This window comes from Ceratotherium simum, chromosome 34, assembly GCF_057802395.1.
Source record: "Ceratotherium simum simum isolate JZ-2026a chromosome 34, ASM5780239v1, whole genome shotgun sequence".
Taxonomy (NCBI): Eukaryota; Metazoa; Chordata; class Mammalia; order Perissodactyla; family Rhinocerotidae; genus Ceratotherium; species Ceratotherium simum.
Window position 1 is genome coordinate 13321118 of NC_141933.1, and position 23926 is coordinate 13345043.

The following is a 23926-nucleotide window of genomic DNA, read 5'->3' on the forward strand; positions in this document are numbered from 1 at the left end:
GGATAAGAGGTTCCACCCTTCTAAAATCCAGCTGCACCATCACTCTCCACCTTGCACAAGGATATTGAAGAAAGAAACTTGTTGCCTCACATCCAATAATTTTCTGTGCCCTGAGCAATCATTCATCCTACTATATATCCTCCCAAATCTATCAGCATAAAATAATTTTAGCTCCAGTTTCAGGAAAAGCACTCTCTGTCCATAGCTAAACTTTAAGTCTTATTGAGGGCTGTGTAATTGCTTTAATAGCTACTGTTTTCTAGGGGACTAAAGTTTAGCAACTTAAAAAAATTTGAGGCAGTAGAGTGTAGTGGTTAATGGCAGGGACAGGTCTAGATCCAGATCACCCAATTTTGTTTTTTTGCTTTTCTTGCTTTTCCTATTTTATTTTTTAATTTTTTTCCAGCTTTTTGAGGTATAATTGACAAACAAAAATTGTGTATATTTAAGGTGTACAATGTGATTTTTTTGATATATATACTCATCATGAAATGATTACCACAACCAAGCTAATTAACATATCCATCATGAGGCCAGCCCAGTGGTGCAGTGGTTAAGTTCACGCACTCTGCTTCAAGGGCCTGGGGGTGCCGTGGGTTCGGAACCCCGGGGGCAGACCTACACCACTCGTCAAACTATGCTGTGGCAGCATCCCACGTACAAAATAGAGGAAGATTGGCACAGATTTCAGCTCAGGGACAATCTTCCTCAAGCAAAAAGGAGAAGATTGGCAACAGATGTTAGCTCAGGCCCAATCTTTCTCACCAAAAGAAAAGTGTGCATCACCTCACATAGTTACTATTTTTTGTGTATGGTAAAAATACTCAAGATCAACTCCCCTAGCAAATTTCCAGTATATATTTCGAGACCAGCTGTGCAACTCAGGCAAATGATTCAACCTGTGTTTGTCTTCATATCTGTAAAAATTTAGATAATAGTAAAACGTAACTCTGGGTTATTAAGATTAAATGAGTTGTCACAGCATGGTGGTAGTATTGCCCGACACACATTAAGCCTTAGAAAAGTGTTACCTCTGAGCGGTATATTAACTGCCAAAGGTAGATGCCCATTATGACAATGTTTAAACTCTTTATTTGACAAGTAACGAACCACAAGCAGCATTTTATTGAAAATAAGATAGCAGCACTTTAAATTTTTAAAAAACTTAATGAAAAATATCTTGGCAAAAAATCTGTTTCCAGAAAGATATAACATCCAAAATGTACATTCAATAAGCAATTGAATAAACAATGGCACAGTTCAATTCTCATACTGATGTAAGAAATCTCCCAAAACTCAGACGTGAAAAAAAAAAAGTCTTTGGAGACAGGAGGAGTCAAGATGGCGGCATAGGCAGACTCTGAACTCACCTCCTCCCGCAGACACAGCCAATTTACAACTACCCGTGGAAAAATTACCCCTGAGACAGAACTGAAATACTGGATAAGAGGAACTCCTGCAACAACGGACAATCCTAACTGGGGTAGAAGAGGCAGAGACTCCCTTCTGGAGAGGAAAACACCGCCTTCACAAGCCGCCAGCTTCACGGCCGCCGGGAGCAGCGCACAGGTACGCAGCCTCCCTGGAGGCGCGGGGCCCTGAGCCGGGAAGCGCCCCCGCTGTGGGCATTTTGTGGACCCAGCACAATTGAGACCAGCGGCATAATATCTGACTTTGCCTGCTACTAAAGCATTGGGTAGCACCCCCAGAAAACCCGGTTCACAAAGAAACTAAAACTGGCTCTTAAAGGGCCCGCGCACAAACTCACCCGTTCCAGAAAGCATCCTAAAATCACCAGAAAGAAAGGTGCACAGTGCTTCGGTGACAAGAGACTCACCTAATAGGCCCTGAGTGCATCTCGGTGAGGGGTGAGACCTCTCCAGGGACTGGGACATTGGCGGCGGCCATTGTTGTGGCCTGGTGTGAGCGTGCTGACACAGACGCCATTGGAGTTCTCCCTGAGACCTGCTAGCCCAGGGTCTGCTCCACCCGCTAGAGCACCGGTTTAATCCAGCTCAGCCAGGGCAGGCAGCCCACCCTAGAGACTGGCCCCACCCAACAACAAGCCCTCAGGCAACGTGTGGGCCTGCATAGATTAGTGACTGGATCCTCTGCAGCCTGGCAACTGAGCTGACTTGAGCGGGGCAGGGTGTGCACAAGGAGCGGGTGGAGAGTCTGGGGTGGTGGCGGAGTGTGTGGGGCTCCTGCCGTGGAGAGACTGGGTCTGCTTGGGGAGGTTGGGGCACTCACACGGGGCAGGACTGTGTTGACTGTGTGTGTGGACCTGTGGGCAACAGGGCTTGTCAGCTGCAGAAGACTTGTGCTTCTCAAAGACCCACATAGGAGGTTTGCCCCACCTTCCAAAGCCTGAAACAATTGGGTGCTCCTGTGCCTGAGGGCAGCCCCACCCAGCTGCAATCCTCAGAGAGCTGACAAGAGACCTAATAGGCTAGAGGTTTACAGCAATTCTAAGGCCCTGAGCCTAACAACCTGCCACGGTGGGGGCCTACTCACTTAAAAGAAATACTGCAACACAAATGTGGTATTAGAACTTGCAGCCAACTGTGCTGGGGCTCCCCACAGCTGATAAAGAGACTGAAGGGCCCACAACAACTACAAGCAGCTGAGCATTACAACAGCTGGCCAGGAGCATAACTCAGCCTCCCTGGGCGCCTATAGGGAGAGCTAACAGGCCACAATAGAAGGACACACGTAGCCCACATAGGGGCCACCCCTGGAACATTGAGAACTGAGGGAAGCACACTGGAAGCCTCCTAAGGCATCACTTACATAAGGTCACCTATTCAAGAGCAGGAGACGTAGCTGACCTACCTAATACATAGACACAAGCACAGGGAAAGAGGCAAAATGAGGAGGCAAAAGAATACATTCCAAGTAAGGGAAGAGGCGGAGTCAAGATGGCGGCGTAGGCAGACTCTGAACTTGCCTCCTCCCGTGGACACAGCCAATTTGCAACTACTCGTGGAGGAATTGCCCCTGAGACAGAACTGAGAACTGGATGAGGGGAGCTCCTGCAGCGGCGGACAGTCCTAGCTGGGGTGGAGGAGGCGGAGACTCCCTTCTGGAGAGGAGGAACGCTGCCTTCACAGGCCGCCAGCGTCGCGGCCGCCGGGAGCAGCTCACAGGTACGCACCCTCCCTGGAGGCGCGGGGTCCTGAGCCGGGGAGCGCCCCCGCTGTGGGCATTTTGTGGACCCAGCACAATCGACACCAGTGGCATAATATCTGACCTTGCCTGCTACTAAAGCATTGGGGAGCACCCCCAGAAAACCCGGTTCACAAAGAAACTAAAACTGGCTCTTAAAGGGCCCACGCACAAACTCACCCGTGCCAGAAAGCATCCTAAAATCACCAGAAAGAAAGGTGCACACTGCTTTGGTGACAAGAGACTCACCTAATAGGCCCTGAGTGCATCTCGGTGAGGGGTGAGACCTCTCCAGGGACTGGGACATTGGCGGCGGCCATTGTTGTGGCCTGGTGTGAGCGTGCTGACACAGACGCCATTGGAGTTCTCCCTGAGGCGTGCTAGCCCAGGGTCTGCTCCACCCGCTAGAGCACCGATTTAATCCAGCTCAGCCAAGGCAGGCAGCCCACCCTAGAGACTGGCCCCACCTAACAACAAGCCCTCAGGCAACGTGTGGGCCTGCATAGATTGGTGACTGGATTTTCTGCAGCCTGGCAACTGAGCTGACTTGAGCGGGGCAGGGTGTGCACAAGGAGCGTGTGGAGAGTGTGGGGTGGTGGCGGAGTGTGTGGGGCTCCCGCCGTGGAGAGACTGGGTCCGCTTGGGGAGGTCGGGGTGGGCACACGGGGCAGGACTGTGTTGACTGTGTGTGTGGACCTCTGGGCGGCAGGGCTTGTCAGCTGCAGAAGACTTGTGCTTCTCAAAGACCCACATAGGAGGTTTGCCCCACCTTCCAAAGCCTGAAACAATTGGGTGCTCCTGTGCCTGAGGCCAGCCCCACCCAGCTGCAATCCTCAGAGAGCTGACAAGAGACCAAGTAAGGGAACAGGACAAAACCCCAGAAAAGGAACTAAGTGAAACAGAAATGAGCAACCTACCCGACAGAGAGTTCAAACTAAGAGTGTTAAGGATGCTCACTGATCTGGGGAGAAGAATAGATGACCTCAGTGAGAATGTCAACAAAGAAATGGAAGATATAAAAAAGAACCAATCAGAAATGAAGAATACAATACTGGAAATGAAAAATTCATTAGAGGGACTCAAAAGCAGAGTAGAGGATACAGAAGAACGGATCTGTGAGCTGGAAGAAAGACTAGAAGAAATTACCCAAGGTGAACAGGTAAAAGAGAAAAGAATTCAAAAGAGTGAGGACAGTCTAAGGGACCTCTGGGACAACATCAAGCGCACTAACATCCGTGTTATAGGTGTCCCGGAAGGAGAAGAGCGAGACAAGGGGGCAGAGAATCTATTTCAAGAAATAATAGATGAAAACTTCCCTAACCTAAGGAAGGAAACAGACATCCAGGTACAGGAGGCACAGAGAGCCCCAAACAAGATAAACCCAAAGAGGCCCACACCAAGACACATCATAATCAAAATGTCCAGAATTAAAGATAAAGAGAGAATCCTAAAAGCCGCAAGAGAATGTCAAGTTACATACAAAGGAAACCCCATAAGGCTATCAGCTGACTTCTCAGCAGAAACCTTACAGGCTAGAAGAGAATGGCATGATATATTTAAAGTGCTAAAAGGAAAAACTTACAGCCAAGAATACTCTACCCGGCAAGGTTATCGTTCAAAATGGAAGGAGAGATCAAAATTTTCCCAGATAAGCAAAAATTAAAGGAGTTTGTCACCAAGAAACCAGTGTTACAAGAAATGTTAAAGGGACTGATTTAAGGGGAAAAGAGAAGACCACAAATAGGAAAAATTATCTATTTCCACGATTAGAACGTAATGGATACAAATGCACAAAAAAGAGGTTGGATATGATATCAAAAACATAAAAGGAGGGAGGAGGGTAGTTAAAGAGTACAGCTTTCAGACAGAGGTCAAACTAAAGTGACCATCAATTCTGTATAGAATAAGTAAGGAACAGAGAAGGACTACTAAAACACTGAGAAAAAAAAAAAAAGTTAAAAAATGGCAGTAAATACATACTTATTAATAGCTACTTTAAACGTCAATGGACTAAATGCTCCAATTAAAAGGCATAGGGTGGCTGACTGGATAAAAAAACAAGACCCATATATATGCTGCATACAAGAGACACACTTCAGACCTAAAGACACTCACAAACTGAAAGTGAAGGGATGGAAAAAGATACTCCACGCAAATGGCAATGAAAAGAAAGCTGGGGTAGCAGTACTCATATCAGACAAAATAGACTTTAAAACAAAAACTGTAAAACGAGACAAAGAAGGGCATTACATAATGATCAAGGGAACAATCCAACAAGAGGATATAACACTTGTAAATATCTATGCACCCAATGTAGGTGCACCTAAATATATAAAGCAATTATTAACAGGCATAAAAACAGAAATAGACAGTAACACAATAATAGTAGGGGACTTTAACACTCCACTTACACCAACGGATAGATCATCCAAACAGAAGATCAATAAGGAAACATTGGCCTTAAACGACACACTAGAACAGATGGACCTAGTAGATATATACAGAGCATTCCATCCAAAAACCGAAGAATACACGTTCTTTTCAAAGGCACATGGAACGTTCTCCAGGATTGATCACATATTAGGCCACAAAACAAGTCTCCATAAATTTAAGAAGATTGAAATAATACCAAGCATCTTTTCTGACTACAACGGTATGAAACTAGAAATCAACTATAGGAAGAAAATCAGAAAAGCCACAAATACATGGAGATTAAACAAAATGCTACTGAACAACGACTGGGTTAATAAAGAAATCAAAGAAGAAATCAAAAAATACCTGGAGACAAATGAAAATGAAAATACGACATGCCAGAATTTATGGGATACAGCAAAAGCGGTTCTAAGAGGGAAGTTTATAGCAATACAGGCCTATCTCAACAAACAAGAAAAATCTCAAATAAACAATCTAACAATGCACCTAAAGGAACTGGAAAAAGAAGAACAAACAAAGCCCAAAATCAGTAGAAGAAGGGAAATCATAAAAATCAGAGCAGAAATAAATGAAATAGAGACCAAAAAACAATAGAAAAAATTAATAAAACCAAGAGCTGGTTCTTTGAAAAGATCAACAAAATAGACAAACCTTTAGCTAGACTCACCAAGAAAAAAGAGAGAAGGCACAAATAAGTAAAATCAGAAATGAAAGAGGAGAGGTTACAACAGACACCTCAGAAATACAAAAGATTATAAGAGAATACTATGAAAAGCTATATGCCAACCAATTCGACAATCTGGAAGAAATGGATAAATTCTTAGAATCATACAACCTTCCAAAACTGGATCAAGAAGAAGTAGAGAATTTGAATAGACCAATCACCAGTAAGGAGATCGAAACAGTAATCAAAAACCTCCCCAAAAATAAAAGTCCAGGACCAGACGGCTTCCCTGGTGAATTCTACCAAACATTCAAAGAAGACTTAATACCTATCCTTCTCAAACTCTTCCAAAACATTGAGGAGGGGGGGAAGCTCCCTAACTCATTCTACGAAGCTGACATTAGCCTGATACCAAAACCAGACAAGGACAACACAAAAAAGAAAATTACAGGCCAATATCACTGATGAACATCGATGCAAAAATCCTCAACAAAATACTAGCAAATCGCATACAACAATACGTTAAAAAGATTATACACCATGATCAAGTGGGATTTATTCCAGGTATGCAGGGATGGTTTAACATTCGCAAATCAATCAACGTAATACACCACATTAATAAAATGAAGAACAAAAATCACATGATCATCTCAATAGATGCAGGGAAAGCATTTGACAAGATCCAGCATCCATTTATGATAAAAACTCTGAATAAAATGGGTATAGAAGGAAAGTACCTCAACATAATAAAGACTATATATGAGAAACCCACAGCTAATATCATCCTCAATGGTGAAAAACTGAAAGCTATCCCTCTAAGAACAGGAACCAGACAAGGATGCCCACTGTCACCACTCCTATTTAACATAGTATTGGAAGTCCTAGCCAGAGCAATCAGGCAAGAGAAAGAAATAAAAGGGATCCAAATTGGAAAGGAAGAAGTGAAACTGTCACTATCTGCAGATGACATGATTTTATATATAGAAAACCCTAAAGAATCCACCAGAAAACTTTTAGAAGTAATAAACGAATATGGTCAAGTTGCAGGATACAAAATCAACATACAAAAATCAGTTGCATTTCTGTACACTAACAACGAAGTAGCAGAAAGAGAAATTAAGAATACCATCCCATTTACAATTGCAACAAAAAGAATAAAATACCTAGGAATAAACTTAACCAAAGAGGTGAAAGAGCTGTACACCGAAAACTATAAAACATTTCTGAAAGAAATTGAAGAAGACACAAAGAAATGGAAAGATATTCCGTGCTCTTGGATTGGAAGAATTAACATAGTTAAGATGTCCATACTTCCTAAAGCCATCTATAGATTCAATGCAATCCCTATCAAAGTTCCAACAACATTTTTCACAGAAATAGAACAAAGAATCCTAAAATTTATATGGAACAACAAAAGACCCCGAATAGCTAAAGGAATCCTGAGAAAAAAGAACAAAGCTGGAGGTATCACACTCCCTGATTTCAAAATATACTACAAAGCTATAGTAACCAAAACAGCATGGTACTGGCACAAAAACAGACACACAGATCAATGGAATAGAATGGAAAGCCCAGAAATAAACCCACACATCTATGGACAGCTAATCTTTGACAAAGGAGCCAAGAACATACAATGGAGAAAAGAAAGTCTCTTCAACAAATGGTGTTGGGAAAACTGGATAGCCATATGCAAAAAAATGAAAGTAGACCCTTACCTTACACCATACACAAAAATTAACTCCAAATAGATTAAAGACTTGAATGTAAGACCTGAAACTGTGAAACTTCTAGAAGAAAACATAGGCAGTACGCTCTTCGACATCAGTCTTAGCAACATCTTTTCAAACACCACATCTGACCGGGCAAGAGAAACAATAGAAAAAATAAACAAATGGGACTACGTCAAACTAAAAAGCTTCTGCACAGCAAAGGAAACCATCAACAAAACGAAAAGACAACCTAACAATTGGGAGAAGATATTTGCAAACCATACATCTGATAAGGGCTTAATCTCCAAAATATATAAAGAACTCATGCATCTCAACAACAAGAAAACTACCAACCCAATTAAAAAATGGGCAAAAGACCTGAACAGACATTTCTCCAAAGAAGATATACAGATGGCCAACAGTCACATGAAAAGATGTTCAAAATCACTAACTATCAGGGAAATGCAAATCAAAACTACAATGAGATATCACCTCACGCCCGTCAGAGTGGCTATAATTAACAAGACAGGAAACAACATGTGTTGGAGAGGTTGTGGAGAGAAGGGAACTCTCATACACTGCTGGTGGGAGTGCAAACTGGTGCAGCCACTATGGAAAACAGTATGGAGATTCCTCAAAAAATCAACGATAGAACTACCATATGGTCCAGCTATTCCACTGTTGGGTATTTATCCAAAGAACTTGAAAACACCAATTTGCAAAGGTACATGCACCCCTGTGTTCATTGCAGCCTTATTCACGATAGCCAAGACTTGGAAGCAACCTAAGTGCCCATCAAGGGACGAATGGATAAAAAAGCTGTGGTATATATACACAATGGAATACTACTCAGCCATAAGAAACGATGAAATCCAGCCATTTGTGACAACATGGATGGACATTGAGGGTATGATGCAAAGTGAAATAAGTCAGAGGGAGAAGGTCAAATACCGTATGATTTCCTTCATTAAGTAGTAGATAATAACAACAATAAACAAACACATAGGGACAGAGATTGGATTGGTGGTTACTAGAGGGGAAGGGGGGAGGGAGGAGGGTGAAAGGGATAATTCGGTACATGTGTGTGGTGATGGGTTGTAATTAGTATTTTGGTGGTGAACATGATGTAGTCCATGCAGAAATAGAAGTACAATGATGTACACCTGAAATTTTTACAATGTTATAAACCAATGTTACTGCAATAAACAAAAAATTAAAAAATAAATAAATAAATAAAGAAAGAAAGAAAGAAAGAAAAAGAAAAAAAAAAAACTCAGACGTGATTTTTGGTGTATTACATGGGCAGACTCCCTCTTTAGGGAAGGGAGATGGCAAGTAGCTGGTGATAAATGATCATCTAATGAGTTGCTCTTTAAGTGGCAGGATGATTCTATGTTTGACCGCCTCGATCAGTCATTTATTTTGAATGTGGAAAAATTACGTCAGTGAGAAAGGAAAATTTGACCTCAAATTTCAGTTAAGGGAACAGTTCTTAAATTCTAGAATATGAATCTAATTTCTTCCATATAATTACTCAAATATGATATACATCCAATTATTTTTAGGACTCAACTTTACTGATTAATTAGGAAAGCTCACACAAGTTAAATCATCTTCGCATAAAAGGACTTTGTCTTTCATGGGAGTCAGTGTCTTAAATTTTAGACTCTGCACAAATTTTAGTGTCTGGCACATTTACATCCCTATCTCTATTTTTTATTCTTACTGAAAAAGATTTAGAACTTATTTCTTGGAGGTTCATATCAAATAGATCAAACTACTATTAGTGAAGACGTATTGCTGAATCTAGAACAGAAAATAAAACTAAGATGAGTAACATGAATTACCTAATAGTTAACATTAAATTAATATGCCATACCCCTAATGAATAAACATATCTAAAAATACACCTTCACTGAATCAGGATCTTTACTGAATTAGGGTTTTTTTAGTGATTAGATGCCTAAGGAAAGATTTATACCAATTATTTTTTTGTACAAAAAACCATTGTTTTTCCAACAAAATTCATGATACCAATTCCAAGTTTCTGTTTCTCCTTAAGGAGGGAGTCAGTGTGACTACAGCTTAATAACCCTAACTCTTCTGGCATTGTCTCAAAGTCAGCAATAAAGGGACTGAGATCCGATTTTATTTCATTATCTGTAGAAACTGGTATAAGCCACGCTGATTTCCTAAAGAAAAGGAAAACAGAAAGCAGATAAGGTTGGCATACTAGTTACCAGGTCTTTCTGAGTCTAAACTTGGAGCCAAGTTATTTTAACCACCATGATCATTTTTAACACCATGATCATTTTCTGTATGGTGATTTAGGAGTGTGGCATAATGTCTGTACCATCTGGATAATAGATGATTTATAATGCTTGCATTAGCAGAGTACCAAAGTGCCCAGTAAAACAGACTTAGACAAGTGGATCCTAAGAACAGTAAATAAAAACTGTCAAAAGCTTAACCTGACCCGGTATAGTGGTGGCAAGGGAGAGGTGTGTGGGTGTGTATGTGTGTGTGTGCGCGTGCGTGTGTGTACGGCAGTAAAATTCATGCACCAAAAACCTAATCATATACCTTTGTTGACCTAGCCTTCATTTTTCTCTAAGGAAGATAAGCTGCAAACTACGTAATAATAACTATCAAAATGGAAATGCCTTAGTCATTACTATTAATCTGGTAGCCTATGCAGAGACAATGCTCCAGGGCATTAGGTCAGAGCTTTTTACGTTACTCTAAACATTGGCTAATATATAGGAATGAAAATGTTTGTGTCAGAATCAAGTGTTGGTTCTATTTAGGGTCAGCTGCTTCCCAGAGTATCACTAAATCCCTCAGCCTGGGTTTTGCCCTATGAAAATAAGGTAAAGGGAAGATCAAGGATATTCAACAATGTGAATGTACTTGATGCCACTGAACTATACACTTAAAATGTTTAAAATGGCAAATTTTATCTTATGTATATTTTACCACAATAAAAAATTACCAATCCCCGCCCCCAAAAATGTTTTCTGATCATGCTGAAAGACACCGCATATTTTCTCTGAGCTCTAAATTTTTTTGGTGTCAACTTTTTCCATACATTAAACAAAGATAGAATTTTCCTATGGTTTTCAGGGGGTTTCCAAGGTTTGTCATTCAGATTTATAACACTCAATGTAAATATTTCAGTGACATGGTAAAAGTGTATTGGGATACCATTCCACTTGGTCTCAAAGTTCACTGTGGGGCCTCTTTGGGATTCAATGTCTCAGTTGCACAAAACTGCAAAGTGCATTTAATAATTAGACTAATAACCTCTTCCTTTTATGTATCTCCATGAGTTAGCAGTAAAATGAAAGATTGGTTTTCTCTTAACTTTTTATCCATTTACTCTCCTAACATGGAATTGAACCTTAAAATGTATCAGAAAAGAGTACTCTGAAGGAGAAAGCATTGAAAGATAATATCATACTTGATTCTTACAAGTACTAAGGTGACTTGGAGTGTTTAATGACTCTGCTTTGTAGTTGGGTTACTGCAAAATAACCTAGTCATGCTAGATTGTATATGGTTTGATTCTAAAATGAATATTACATTTAAAAAAATAAATAAAAAATGAGAGTGTTCATTAAAATATTTTTGCCAATGTAATTTGGTGTTTGTTTGGAATTATGCTCATGGGTGAGTCATAGTCTCTAAAATCTGTGCATCTGTAGAAGAGTCTCATAAGTACTGGCAGTCTGGTCTATTGGACTCACCTAGAGGCGGAACACTCCAAAGGGATTTTCTGACAGTCACACTGTATATTCCTAGGGTTAAAGTACATCTCAGTTTGAAAAAGGAGAGTATCCTCTGAAACAACCTAGGAGAGCACAAAGTTTAAGTAAAAGCTATTTCTAGTAACAGAAGAAGCATACATACACTTAAATAGGAAGTAGAAAACATTCAAGATTGCAAAAGCGGCTAGTGGCACTTTTAGGTACATACAAAGTTCTGACAACCCACAGAAGAGATGTGTTATCTTAAGAGTGGATTTAAAGTGCCTGGAAAAAAATCTTAATAGTACACAGGAGCGAGGTTAAACTGCCACTTAGAGCCATATTTATGATTCATTAAGGAAAAAGTTTTCAACAATTCTTTTGAGAAAGATGATTTGGAGGTCAAATAACAGAGTGGTTTAAAGCATAACTTTTGGAGGGTAATCATCCTGGTTTGGCACCTAAACTATCACCAAGCAGCCCTGTATCCCAAGGCAAATTATTAAAGCTCCTTCTGAAGCTCCAATTCCATCATTTCTAAAATAAAGTCCACCTTATTCATAAGTGACTATTATAATTAGTCACTGGCCCAAAATATTTCTGTAGTTTGAATATAAATTGTTTAAATTGGGGAATCTATGAAGAGATAATGCCCCAGGATAACAATACAGTTTAAGATTTGTGCCCAGCAAAATAACCAACAGGGATTTTATTCCAATGAAAATCCACTTCCCATATTGACACACATCCTCATAGAACATGGGTCGATTCGAATAATCTTATGTTGAATATGAAATACCTTCCCAGGACTGGTGATCTTCCACATTAGCAGCATTGAATGAAATTTAAAACTGTCTCCTAAGCTATAGTGAAATACAATAGTAGCCTAAAGATAATTTAACATCAGGTCCCTAACCAGTCTGGAAATCTGTGCTCTAAGGTCCTATGCAAAGAGATAGCCCAATATTCATTGAATGAAACGTAAGGAACTATGTTGTCATCTACCCATAAATTACTATAACTAGGAGCAGAATTTGTTCTTTGAAAAATAAAGACAATAATTTTAGCACCAGGCATAAATGTCTGAAAAAATGTTTATGTTATTTTTATAAGTAATCACTATTCTCACCTTTGTCCTGATGCCGCAATCATGAACAGGATATATAAAATCATATGCATATGTTTGTATCCGAGTCACAGGGCAGCCCGATCCCAGATATAATTCATCAGCAAATATATAACGATTGCTGCTGTATGCACATGGACTAACTGAGACCATCACCCAGTCCATGGAACAACTTATTTTCACTGCAGAAAGAATCAGATGAGAAAGCGTCAGATGTGTATTTCTCTTAAGGAATAGCTCAAAGAATATTCAGCTCTGCTCTTTGTAATAAATAAAAAGTGATAACGGCTTAAAGAATAGCATACAAAGAGTTTTCGTATTACCACTCTTTTCCAAAATATTTACATAATTGTATCTCCAAATAACTAGATTTCAGTTATTTCAAAGGGAAGAAAATAAACACATAAGAATAAGAAAATCCATAATCTTATATCACCCTGCCTCCTCTTAAAGAAATTAGATTCCAAAGTGGGTGATGTATCTAGGACCACACATAAGAGGCAGAAGTAAATTGCAATGCGTTAGAATAGGAGAGATGTATTCCCAGTAATACTTCTGGAGAGGGCGAAAGAGAGTGAGGCTGGTATAGCAGAATCCATATCTAGGGCAGCCAGAACTGGAAACAATTGTAGCCATAAGAGGAAATAGTTTGAAGAGACAAAAATCCACTGTCTGGGATGCAAGTTCTATGAAATTTTTTATGTAAAACCCATTCTTATCCACTACATTGAAATCTTCAGTAAGTCAATACTAATCACTATTTCTAATGGATTCATTTTTCCTTGGGAAGAAATGCAAGTGTGCTGGATTCTGACTTAGTGTGCTAGACAAACATTAACCAGAGTTTCTGAAGGGGTGATCAGAATTAAATTCCATAGGTCTTTCTATTGTTGGGGAAAAAAACAAAGATTTATTAGCCTTCATTTTTGAAGATGCTTGATAAGTAGCAGGGGGAAAAAAAGCAACTTTAAATTACACTGCAATGCTTCCAAGCTAGAGAAGAACAAAATAGAATGAAAGACAAAAACAAATAAATTTCAAACAATCTGGAAGGCAAAAAAAGAAGAGGGAAAAGAGACAGCCAAAAACAAACCAACAAAAGAACAAAAAGTAAACAATAAAAAGACGTGCAGAAGAATATACTGCAGATTTATTTGAAAGAGGAAAAGAACCCAGAATAACCTACATGTCCACCAAGAGAAAAGTGGATAAATAAATTGTGGAATAGACATACTACAGAATATCATATAGCTGTGAAAATAAATAAACCGAAGCAAGAATTTCTACTTGGAATGGAAGTGAACACTGACTTTGGGCTGTAAAAGTCCTACTAATATTTATTTTATTCATTTTTAAAAAGTAAAAAAAAAGAGAAAGAGAGGGACAAAAATAACTTATCCTCCAATCTACAGGACCTAAGTTGACAAGCACTTTTGACATGATTTGTCTTGGTCTCATTAACTCCCAAAGCAGACATATTATGATTTTTTTAAATCTTTCACCTATTAAAAGCAGATGGAAAAGGGGATAAAAAACAAAGGATGCTTGCAATCAATGAATTCCAAGTGTATCAACAATAACAACAAATGTAAATGAACAAGATAGTCCAGGCAAAATGACCAACAGCAGAATGAAGAAATAAATTGTGATATATGCATATAATCAAATTCTATATGCCATGGAAAATAAATTGTAGTTGTACATATAAACAGATAAATCTAAAAACAATTGTGAGAAAGAAGCAAGTCACAACACAAACTTTATACATGTATTGACACAAAGTTCAAATGAGAGAGAAATATTTTTTTAATATTTTTTCCAAGCAAGCAGAGACTATTTTTAAATAGCCGATACCTATCCTACACTTATTAAGGTATTAGAATCACGCCTCAAAACATGACCCTCGATCTCATCTGATACAGCCTTCTTGTGTTTTACACAAGCAAAAGCAATAGGGTTTAAATCTTATCTTCCTATTTTGATGTTGATATAAGTAACTGTTAACAAGACCTGTCATCCAAGCTGGAAAAAATACTTTGAAACATGGATTTCATTTCTTAATCATCTTTATAGTCACAGCTACACAGAACACAGTTGAACATATATACATAAAATTTGAATTGTAGCCCTTGCAGATAGTAATGTCTGCACACAAGACTTCCAGATGAGCAGAAATTACAGAATTTCCAATTTACCACTCAAGAAAGGAGAAGGCAGGAGAGAATGCAAGCCCCACTAGCAATTCAAATTAGGGAGGCAGCGTTCTCCCAGCTGGCTGGACAGAGCTTACATTCTGTAGACACCCAATTATTAGTTAAAAAGAAACTAGTTAAAACTGCCATACAACTTATTCATAAGTCGGTGAAGGCTACCGAAAGTGAAGATTCACAGTCAGGTTAAACATAAGCTGTGGTGATTTGACTGAGTGTACTTGGAGCCTCAGATCAATAGGTGTACTGGGCTGAAGTTTAAGGTGAATGTACATTCAAGGTGACAATTCTACCTGGTAACTGGAAAGTTAAGCTACAATAGTTTGGAATGATATTTAAGATAAATTTCGTATACTCTCATAGGTCTCCTCATTACTGTATGTGTTCTAAACATAGCCACAATTAAAGCACTTACATGTCAGTTCTTTCTTTGGAGCCTAATGAAACCTAGAAAGTAAATAAAAGTGGTATCCTCTTAGTCCACAAATAAGTAATTCAGTCACTGCTGAAGTCTGATCAATACCTGCTGTCCGCGACCAGCATATCTTTCAAGGCAGAAGAAGAAATAAAAGCAAATCACCAATAGCAGTATGCTCAGTAATACTCAGGGCTGATGATAACTAGAAAGGACATAAGGTGATGAGTAAATTGATAAGGGATTCCAGGTCTGAAGCCTTACTTAAAGACCCCTTTGGAAGAAATATATGAAAGATATGTGGTCAGAAAATTATCAGGAGACAAGATTTCTTTCTTAGTGCAATTTAGATAACTTCTCACCGACGTTTTCCATGTTCACGCTAATCTTGGTAATACACTATATGCCAAACATTGTCATTGAAGTGTGTAGATCATCTAAAGATTAAATTACCTGTATTATTAGGCACGAATCATACACATGATTGACCTTGATCCTATGCTCTTCACAGATCTACTTAGTAAACTGTCCCTCAATAGTGGCTGTAGAAATGTTAAGAATCGGAGGATGGTTTTTTCCCGCAGCAAGAGCTCATTAAAGTATCTCCCTGTAGATAAATCTTTCATCAGTTTAGGAATTGACAACAGGTGGCTGTTGGAAGAAACACACAAGGGTCTTTAAAAATGACCATCTGTCGTCAATATTTTTTGTACTTATCACAAATAAGCCTAACAAGACTCTGAGCAAGCCAGACATGTCAGAGGGGCTAATTGTCTATTTATTGTCTTCTTTCTTATGTGACTGGTGCTCACTCACACATTCATTGCAAAGTAATAATAGTAAGCCAGATCACACAGTGAAAAGAATAGGTAGCAGTTCAAATCTTGACTAGGAATGCTCCCAAGCCAGTAACAGGGACTAGTAGGCCTTGGAAGACATTCACGATATTCTTAAACACTTTGGAGGAGCTGAATCTTCCCAGCATGAAAAAATATTCATATGATTAATGAGCAGGAAACCTCCAACACCATTTGAGCCTGGAAGTTCTTGGTCTTTACAGATAAATCATCAACAAGATAGCAAGAATATGCAGGGAGACGTTTGGGGGAAAATGTGGGATTGGGGACAGCAGGTGTTCTACATCAGTAATTGTAACCTCAAATGACATCTCTCCATGTGTTTTAAATATTATTCTACATCACCTAGATAAGATTATCAGGAAGATCCTTCCTAAAGGAAAAAAGGTTCCAACAGTTGGGATTAAAGATGGATTTAAAAGGCTAAGTGGAAATAGACACACAAGAAGTCCATACTTCTGCCTCCACTACTTTTATTCAAACAAATATTAGAGTCAAGTTTCAGTTTGACATTCTGAGATTGTATCTCAAATAGCTGAGAAATTATTTGAGAAAAATCCTGAGGAACACACATAGCTGCTGCTTACGTTAACTGAAGCAGAATCTTCCTTACACCTGAGCATCATGTACCATAGCCTGACCTGAACGCCCTGCTCACCCCATCCCAGAAGCCAAAATTCTTCCCCGACTCCCAGGTCACTGCCCTTTCTCCAAATGTGCTGAACTGAAATTATTCAATTGTCCATAACTAACTGCTACATGTGAGCTGCACTATTCTAGGCATTCTGAAAGATTCATTTTAGGTAAAATGGAAAGATCAGAAACTATACATAGTCCTTGCTCATAAAAGGTTTACAGGCCAAATGGATAAATAAGAAATTCACATACCAATTCCAAAAAAACACCCCACCTCGAACAGAAGGAAACAGACACGTCTCAGTGACTTTTAAAAAATCATAACACAAAAAATAATATTGAAATGCTGCCTTAGGGTAATTGACAATTTAGTCAGGACTTGAACCTGGGAAGCATTTGGATAACATAAAAAATGGAGACTATTCCAGGTAAAATAGGAAAGATATACTGGAATTGACTAATAGAGGACCCAGACATTGACTTTGCTTTATCCAATTGGCTCTGTAGAACCATTGATGAATTTGACATGAGCAAAGGTCAGATAGTATTTTAAAAAGAACAAAAGAGCATCATCAAGGGGAAATATGAAGACTCCAGAAGCAGGAAGTTCAGTTAAGATAAAACCAAGTAACTTACAATACAATACAGTCAAGTACTACTGGTAATTGGCAGTGGGTTTGAAAAAAACCTGAAACAGAGCCAAGGACTATTTCTGAGGAACCTCTGCAAATAAGATCCAGGTGGAGAGATGACCACAACAAAAGAGAAAGGAAAATCTCAGACATTCAGGCAGAAAGAGAAAATGTGTCCACAGTATATTGACTCAAGTTTACTTGACCCGAAAACACTTCTCTTCTAGCAAATGGTAAGATCAGATCTCTGCAGGGAGGAGAATGCTGGCTGGAAAGCCATCCTTCTGAGTAACCCCTCCAGGGGAGCATTCTCTAAAACTGGTCATTTACCATAGACGTTCTCAGCGCAAGGCCAAATCAAGGCAGCCAGGAGAATGAAGACCTCTAAAGACATAGAGACCTTCATCTGGGCCAACCACCAGCACAGGACTTCTCAGGAAATAGGAAGTGGTGACTGCCTTAAGTGGTTTTATATGGCATACCATGCTCAGCTGCCTTCATTTTCCTACTCATTTAGATAGTCCATGGGGTGTTCTCACCACGGTGTCAACCCCGTGAAGGCTCACCCTCTCCCGATTACCCAAACACCGAAGCCCAAAGAGCATATCAGGCTAAAGGTGCCATCTGATACCTGTGTCTGCATGAGGCCTGTGAAATCATCTGGGAGGTTGGCCTGGCACACAACCCTTCCAATAAATGCTAAATTGGAGGAAACTATTTTCACTAGGTAATTTTCGGGTGTTATCTAGTATGCTGAGCAGCCTAAATCATATAATTTGAAACCAAAAGACTATTATGTCTCCATTTCTATGGGTTTGGAGGGCAGAATCAGCAGCAGAGATGATAAAATGACTCGACCAGGAACATAAATCCTTAGGAGGAGACAAGGACCTAAAGAAAAATCATCTTTCTTGGCATCAAGAAAATCCACAAATCCATCTCTGTTTATTCTTCCATAAATTAATGTTATAGTTACTCCAGTAAGGTTAAGCCTTAAAATTTATTTACTTATAAGAGACTAAATTTATGTATATATCTCACAAGGATAAATATAAATATATATATGTCTTCATGTTATGTATACATATATATATAATTTTATATGTATGATAAATATATATATTCATTCTACTACTCAGTTGGAATAAAAGTTCCAGCTAAAGATTTTTACTGTGTTTTCTAAGTGTCAGTCGTGACACGAATGTGACTATGTAGTTGTGAAGTAAATTGAAAATCAAGGCTCACAGTAAATAAAACTCAATAAGTCTGAATTGAAGGCCTATTACTGTTTTTAGTGACATCTGAATTATATTTTCAATGTTATAATCTGCTCTCAAATAAGTAAATGCAGGGCTTCCCTGAGTGTTAGGAAAAGGACTTCCATTTCCAACATCACATCCTCTAATGGACAGTGGGATCCCCAAAGCTGCCATTCACACAGTGTTCTGCGTCTGGATATCCTGCAGAACTCAGTCACCAGCCACAAAGAGGAAAGGGTGTTGAAGAAAGACAAAGATAAGTCCACGTTAGTATTTTTTGTCTTTTCTTTTTAACTTTCTCCTGATATTATTCACATTGCTGTGAGCTAGTTTATAAACCTTACATTTGTATTTTAAGTCATTCCAACACAAGCATCTACCATTGTTCCAAAAGGCATCAGAGTCTACTGGTTAAGAGTTTAACCTCTGGAATCATAGACCAGTTTTTCCACTCTTAGTTTATGCAAATTTGGGAAAGTTAGTTAAACCAGCTAAAGCTCTTGTTCATACTCCGTAAAAAGGAGATAATACTGCTATGTACCTTGTAACTTTGTTGTGAATATTAAAAGAGAGAACAAATGTCAGCAGTCTAGCCAAAATCAATAGAGTACAAAAAATACATAATATGTGACTATTGTCCTCAAACTTGAGCACAGTTAGTTCCGGGGTTTTATGCCGTGTTCCAAGAATTACTTAAAGCGACAGAATGAACAAAGGCCATTTTCCTGAAATTCCTATTTTAATACAGAATTTTGCTGTGAAAGGATAATGAAATTTAAATATAAGTTTAATGTAAAATGGATAGAGATAAAGCAGAGATAAAATATGTCTTACTTTTTAAACAATTTCTAACTTAGAGAAGTGTTGCAAATATAGTTCACTTTTTTTCCCTGAACCACTGGAGAGTAAGTTGTTGATACAATACTCCTTTGCCCCTAAATATTTTAGAGTGCATTTCTTACAAATAAGGACATTCTCCCACTGCAGTGGCTCTCAATATATGGTCCTTGGATGTCTGTGAGCCCACATGATCAAAACTATTTTCATAATAATGCTAAGACATGATAGGCCTTTTTCACTATGTTGACCTTTGCACAGATATGCAAAAACAGTGGTGATGAACACCACTGCCTCCTAAGCAGTCACGCAGTGCCACCAAAACTATGTTAGTTATTGTGTTTTTCTCCCCACTATACTCACAGTAAAGGGGGAAAAGCCAGTTTCACTTAAGAATAGAAGTAGTAAAAATTATTCATTTTATTAAGTGTCGACACTTGAGTTCATGTCTTTTTAATATCCTGCTAATGAAATGGAAACTATGTATGAAGCGCTTCTATTGTGTATCAAATACGAAGATTATGCAATTGAGTCGTGAGCTCAACCAGCCACTTTTTTCATAGAACACCACACTTAGCTGAGAGAAGGACAGTCAGGAAAACATTGGCTATTTGGACTTGGGTATTTGACAGATATTTTCTAGAAACTGAATGAAATATCCCTGTCACTTTAAAGAAAACAACTTACAGTTTTTGTATCCAGTGATAAAATTCAAGTTTACAAGCAAAAATTAGAATTTTAGAAAACTTGTGTTCCCTACTCCTGAGGTTGGCACTGAGCTGGGGAGCTCGGTGGTGATCATACAACTGTGATTTTACTTTCGTTGCATAATGAAACATGTTGACACTTGGAAGATCTGCATAACTGAGTGAACCAATATTTTCCAAATAACCAAGGTCTGATGTGATAAAAGCATGCATGTGTAAAATTTTCATTCAAAATACAAGAGAGACCAATGGATTTTAACATAACTGAGCATGCAAAATTTCTTGATATATTTCCTGATTCCACAGTACAACTAACCTTGAGGAAACTACCTTTGGTAGAGATTTGATGTGGTATCAAAGAAGAATAGCCACAATTATCTGAGAAAGCTATTCAAATACTCCTCCCTTTTCCAACTACATATTTGTGTGAGGCAAAGTATTCTTCATATACTTTATAATTTTTTATTTATTTATTTTTTCCCCCAAAGCCCCAGTAGATAGTTGTATGTCATAGCTGCACATCCTTCTTAGTTGCTGTATGTGGGACGCGGCCTCAGCATGGCCGGAGAAGCGGTGTGTAGGTGTGCACCCGGGATCCGAACCCGGGCCGCCAGCAGCAGAGTGTACACACTTAACCGCTAAGCCACAGGGCCAGCCCTCTTCATATACTTTAACTAAAGCAACATACCACAAAGACTAGAGGCAGAAGGACATATGAGACCCCAGCTGTCTTCTATGAAGCCAGACGGGAGACAGGCAAAAATGGAAAACAATGTCACTCTTCCATTTTTTTGGAAAATAGTCATTTTTTATAAATTATATGCTATTTATTTTAACACATGCTAGGTTTATTGCAGTTATTTTAATTATTTAATAAATATTTTAAAATTTTACTTTAATTTCTAATATGGTCAATTTGCATAGATGAAACCCACAAAAATAAAAGTTCTTTGGAGTTGTCAGTATTTTAAGAGTGCAAAAGAGGTCCTGACATTAAAAGTTTGAGTGTTAGCAAAACCAAAAACTTAAGCTTTGATATAGTACTGGCTGCAATCTTCACACCTCCTTCAAATTTCACCAATTGCCCCATTAACGTCCTATATAGCAAAAATAATAAAATAAAATCCAGTTCCGAATCACATGTTGCATTTAGCTGTCTCTTTAGTCTCCAACATTTCCTCTGATTTTCACCACCTCGACACTTGTATTTTGTAGAACGCATTCAATTTGTGTTTGTCTGACATTTCTTCATCGTTAGGTTTGGCAGAATTATCACAGAAGTGGTACCGCATTCTTATTGCATCCTATCAGGTGGTGCACAGTTTCAATTTTTCCTTTTACTGATGATGCAAATTTGATCACTTGATTAAGATGGTGTCGTCTGGGCTTCCTCACTTATAAAGTGACTGTTTCTCACTTTGTAATTGATTTGTATTTACGGGGAGATACTCTGAGACTGTAAATATCCTTTTCCTCATTACCCTTTCAATTTACTTGCTTATATCAGTATTCACTCATGGTTTTCCATTTTAGTCTATGGATTATAACTCATTACTATCATTATTTATATTTATGCTCAAACTGTTTCAGATTTGACCAGTGGGAGCCTCTTTAGATAGCTCTTGTATTCTTTTGATATTTCTCTAGCATTCTTTGAGGAATTCCAAAGTTTTTGGCACCAAAAGATGTTCCATGTTTATCTTGTACTTTTCCTGCCCCAGCCCTGGCGTTGGCCATTCATTCTGAGGAGACTTGTTTTAATTAAAACATGGTATTTAGGAACTGAGAAATGGGTGCTAGATGTAACCATTGCCACTAGGTGTCACTATTCCCACGCCCTGTCAGTGGATAAAACTACAAAAACGTGTGTGTATATAGGCATGACTATGTTTACTTTATTTCTATATTTATATATATTGAAAACTATGAGTTCAAATTTATATCTCCAATTCCAATTCAAAATAACAAGGTTCATTTTAGTCTGACTTTCTGTATTTTTGTTCCCTTATCCAACAGTGACAAATCTGGTTCCCATTATCTTTAGTAGGTGAATTTTTTGGATCAATATCCCTGTATGAAACAATCTACTATCATTATCACCCCCACCAGGCAGAAACCATACTCACCTCACTCTGCTCCCACCTCCCCGCATGCTATGCCCATCCCTCTCTGTGTGGATAACCACCTCATTCCACCTGAAACACAAGGTCATGTTGCTCTCCCAGGCCGATGCCCTTTTCACCCCACTAGGAATCCACTTGAACTTCAAAACCCTAAACCAATCCCCTCCACCCCACAGCCTCATGTGGATACTATCCTAATCCCAGTGGAGCTTCAACACCCAGTTTTGGGCCACAACATATTAAAAATAAGTTATCTTGAAGACACTCATATCCACCTTTTGAAAGGTCAGTTCTTAGCTAGAAGAGTCTTAGGATGGAATTGGGGAAAAAAATTCCTGCAAATTTAAAGTAACTAAAATTCCTACACCTGAGATGTACAACTAAGGGTTGCAATTACCACTGGCCGGTTTCTTTTTGCCCCGGACATATCCGCCTCCGTAGGATCTAAACTAAGACTCTCTCAGCCAGGGGCCAGCCTTTTCCAATTAATATTTCAAAGCCATCAGATCTAAGGAAAAATATTTAAATAACAAATTCTTCTAGAACTGGCATTATGTTTTAAACACTTCTTACTGCTAACTCTTCTTCACTTTGCTATTTCTGACTATGAGGCACAAAGAACTTGTATTCACTATGCTTCTAGGAAATTACTCCAGGTCCGTTTCTGTAACTAAGGCTGTGGCTTTCTTCTTCCTTCCTAAGGGTTTGTATATTTCAATCATCACATGTTTTCAATAATACGTGATCTTAGAGGCTTGGCCCTTTAAGACCAAGGTCTACAAAACCATATTCACGTTGTACTTCCGCTCTTTGTGGACTGCAGGGACAGACATCTCTTAATTCCAAAAACCCCTCCAACTGCATCTTGCTCATGAATCACACCCACTGCCACTCACAAACAGAGAGGAAAAGGAATGGTAACAATGAAATATCAGTAAAAACAAAAAATTCAAACCTAAAGCACCTGTCACTGAAGTTCTGGCAGGTATAGCCAATAATTCCAGAATCTAATTGTGTTATTCCAAATTTAGTCACACTGATTTATTACAAATTATCTCAAGACAACTGCCTTAAGAGTGGTATCCTGGGGCTGGCCTGGTGGCGTAGTGGTTAAGTTCACGCACTCCGCTTCGACAGCCCATGGTTCACTGGTTCAGATCCAGGGCACAGCCCTACACACTGCTCATCAAGCCAAGCTGTGGCGGCACCCCATATCCAAAATAGACAAAGACTAGCCCAGGTGTTAGCTTGGGACCAATCTTCCTCACCAAAAAAAATAAATAAAATAAGTGGTGTCTGCCAAACCCATATTGTAGACAAACCTGTAAACAAGGTTGAAAGTGAGACTTGACATCTCATTGGCTCCCAAGAATTACCTAGGTGTCATGCAACCTCCTAAGGTTATAT

The 23926-nt window shown here is 38.9% G+C and overlaps 3 protein-coding genes across 8 annotated transcripts in view; 1 reads left to right on the forward strand and 2 right to left on the reverse strand.

Moving 5' to 3' along the window:
• The window catches only part of LOC101390516 (membrane-spanning 4-domains subfamily A member 3), a 27745-nt gene extending 25818 nt beyond the window's left edge, over positions 1-1927 (reverse strand). For 4 of the 6 annotated variants that reach the window (XM_087422860.1, XM_087422858.1, XM_087422859.1 and 1 more), the window contains exon 1: positions 1838-1927. Coding sequence is in view for 1 of the 6 variants with exons in the window: in XM_087422856.1 (XP_087278982.1) it covers positions 1838-1908 (71 nt within the window). In the remaining 5 variants the exon portion in view is untranslated. The remainder of the gene's footprint in view (positions 1-1837) is intronic. The other 2 variants (XM_087422856.1, XM_087422861.1) reach the window with 2 other exon arrangements.
• The window catches only part of LOC147912570 (oocyte-secreted protein 3-like), a 51965-nt gene continuing 29341 nt past the window's right edge, over positions 1303-23926 (forward strand). The window contains exon 1 of the mRNA XM_087422866.1: positions 1303-3146. Within this exon, the coding sequence (XP_087278992.1) occupies positions 3020-3146 (127 nt within the window). The 5' untranslated portion in view covers positions 1303-3019. The remainder of the gene's footprint in view (positions 3147-23926) is intronic.
• LOC101390265 (oocyte-secreted protein 2) lies at positions 9755-17999 on the reverse strand. The gene is made up of 5 exons (XM_004437773.3): positions 17924-17999; positions 12847-13025; positions 11718-11821; positions 10006-10163; positions 9755-9777 (listed from the first exon to the last, which is right to left on the reverse strand). The coding sequence occupies exons 1-5, from the start codon at positions 17997-17999 to the stop codon at positions 9755-9757; spliced, it is 540 nt and encodes a 179-aa protein (XP_004437830.2).

Excerpts from the sequence above, each read along its gene's own strand:
- LOC101390265 (XM_004437773.3), bottom strand. The coding sequence starts at position 17,999 with ATGAAGGTCTCTATGTCTTTAGAGGTCTTCATTCTCCTGGCTGCCTTG. Across the intron at positions 13,026-17,923 it reads TTGCGCTGAGAACGTCTATG|TGAAAATAAGTTGTTCCATG; the intron begins GTAAATGACCAG and ends TTCTTTCTGCAG. Across the intron at positions 11,822-12,846 it reads ATTGCGGCATCAGGACAAAG|GTTGTTTCAGAGGATACTCT; the intron begins GTGAGAATAGTG and ends GTGCTCTCCTAG.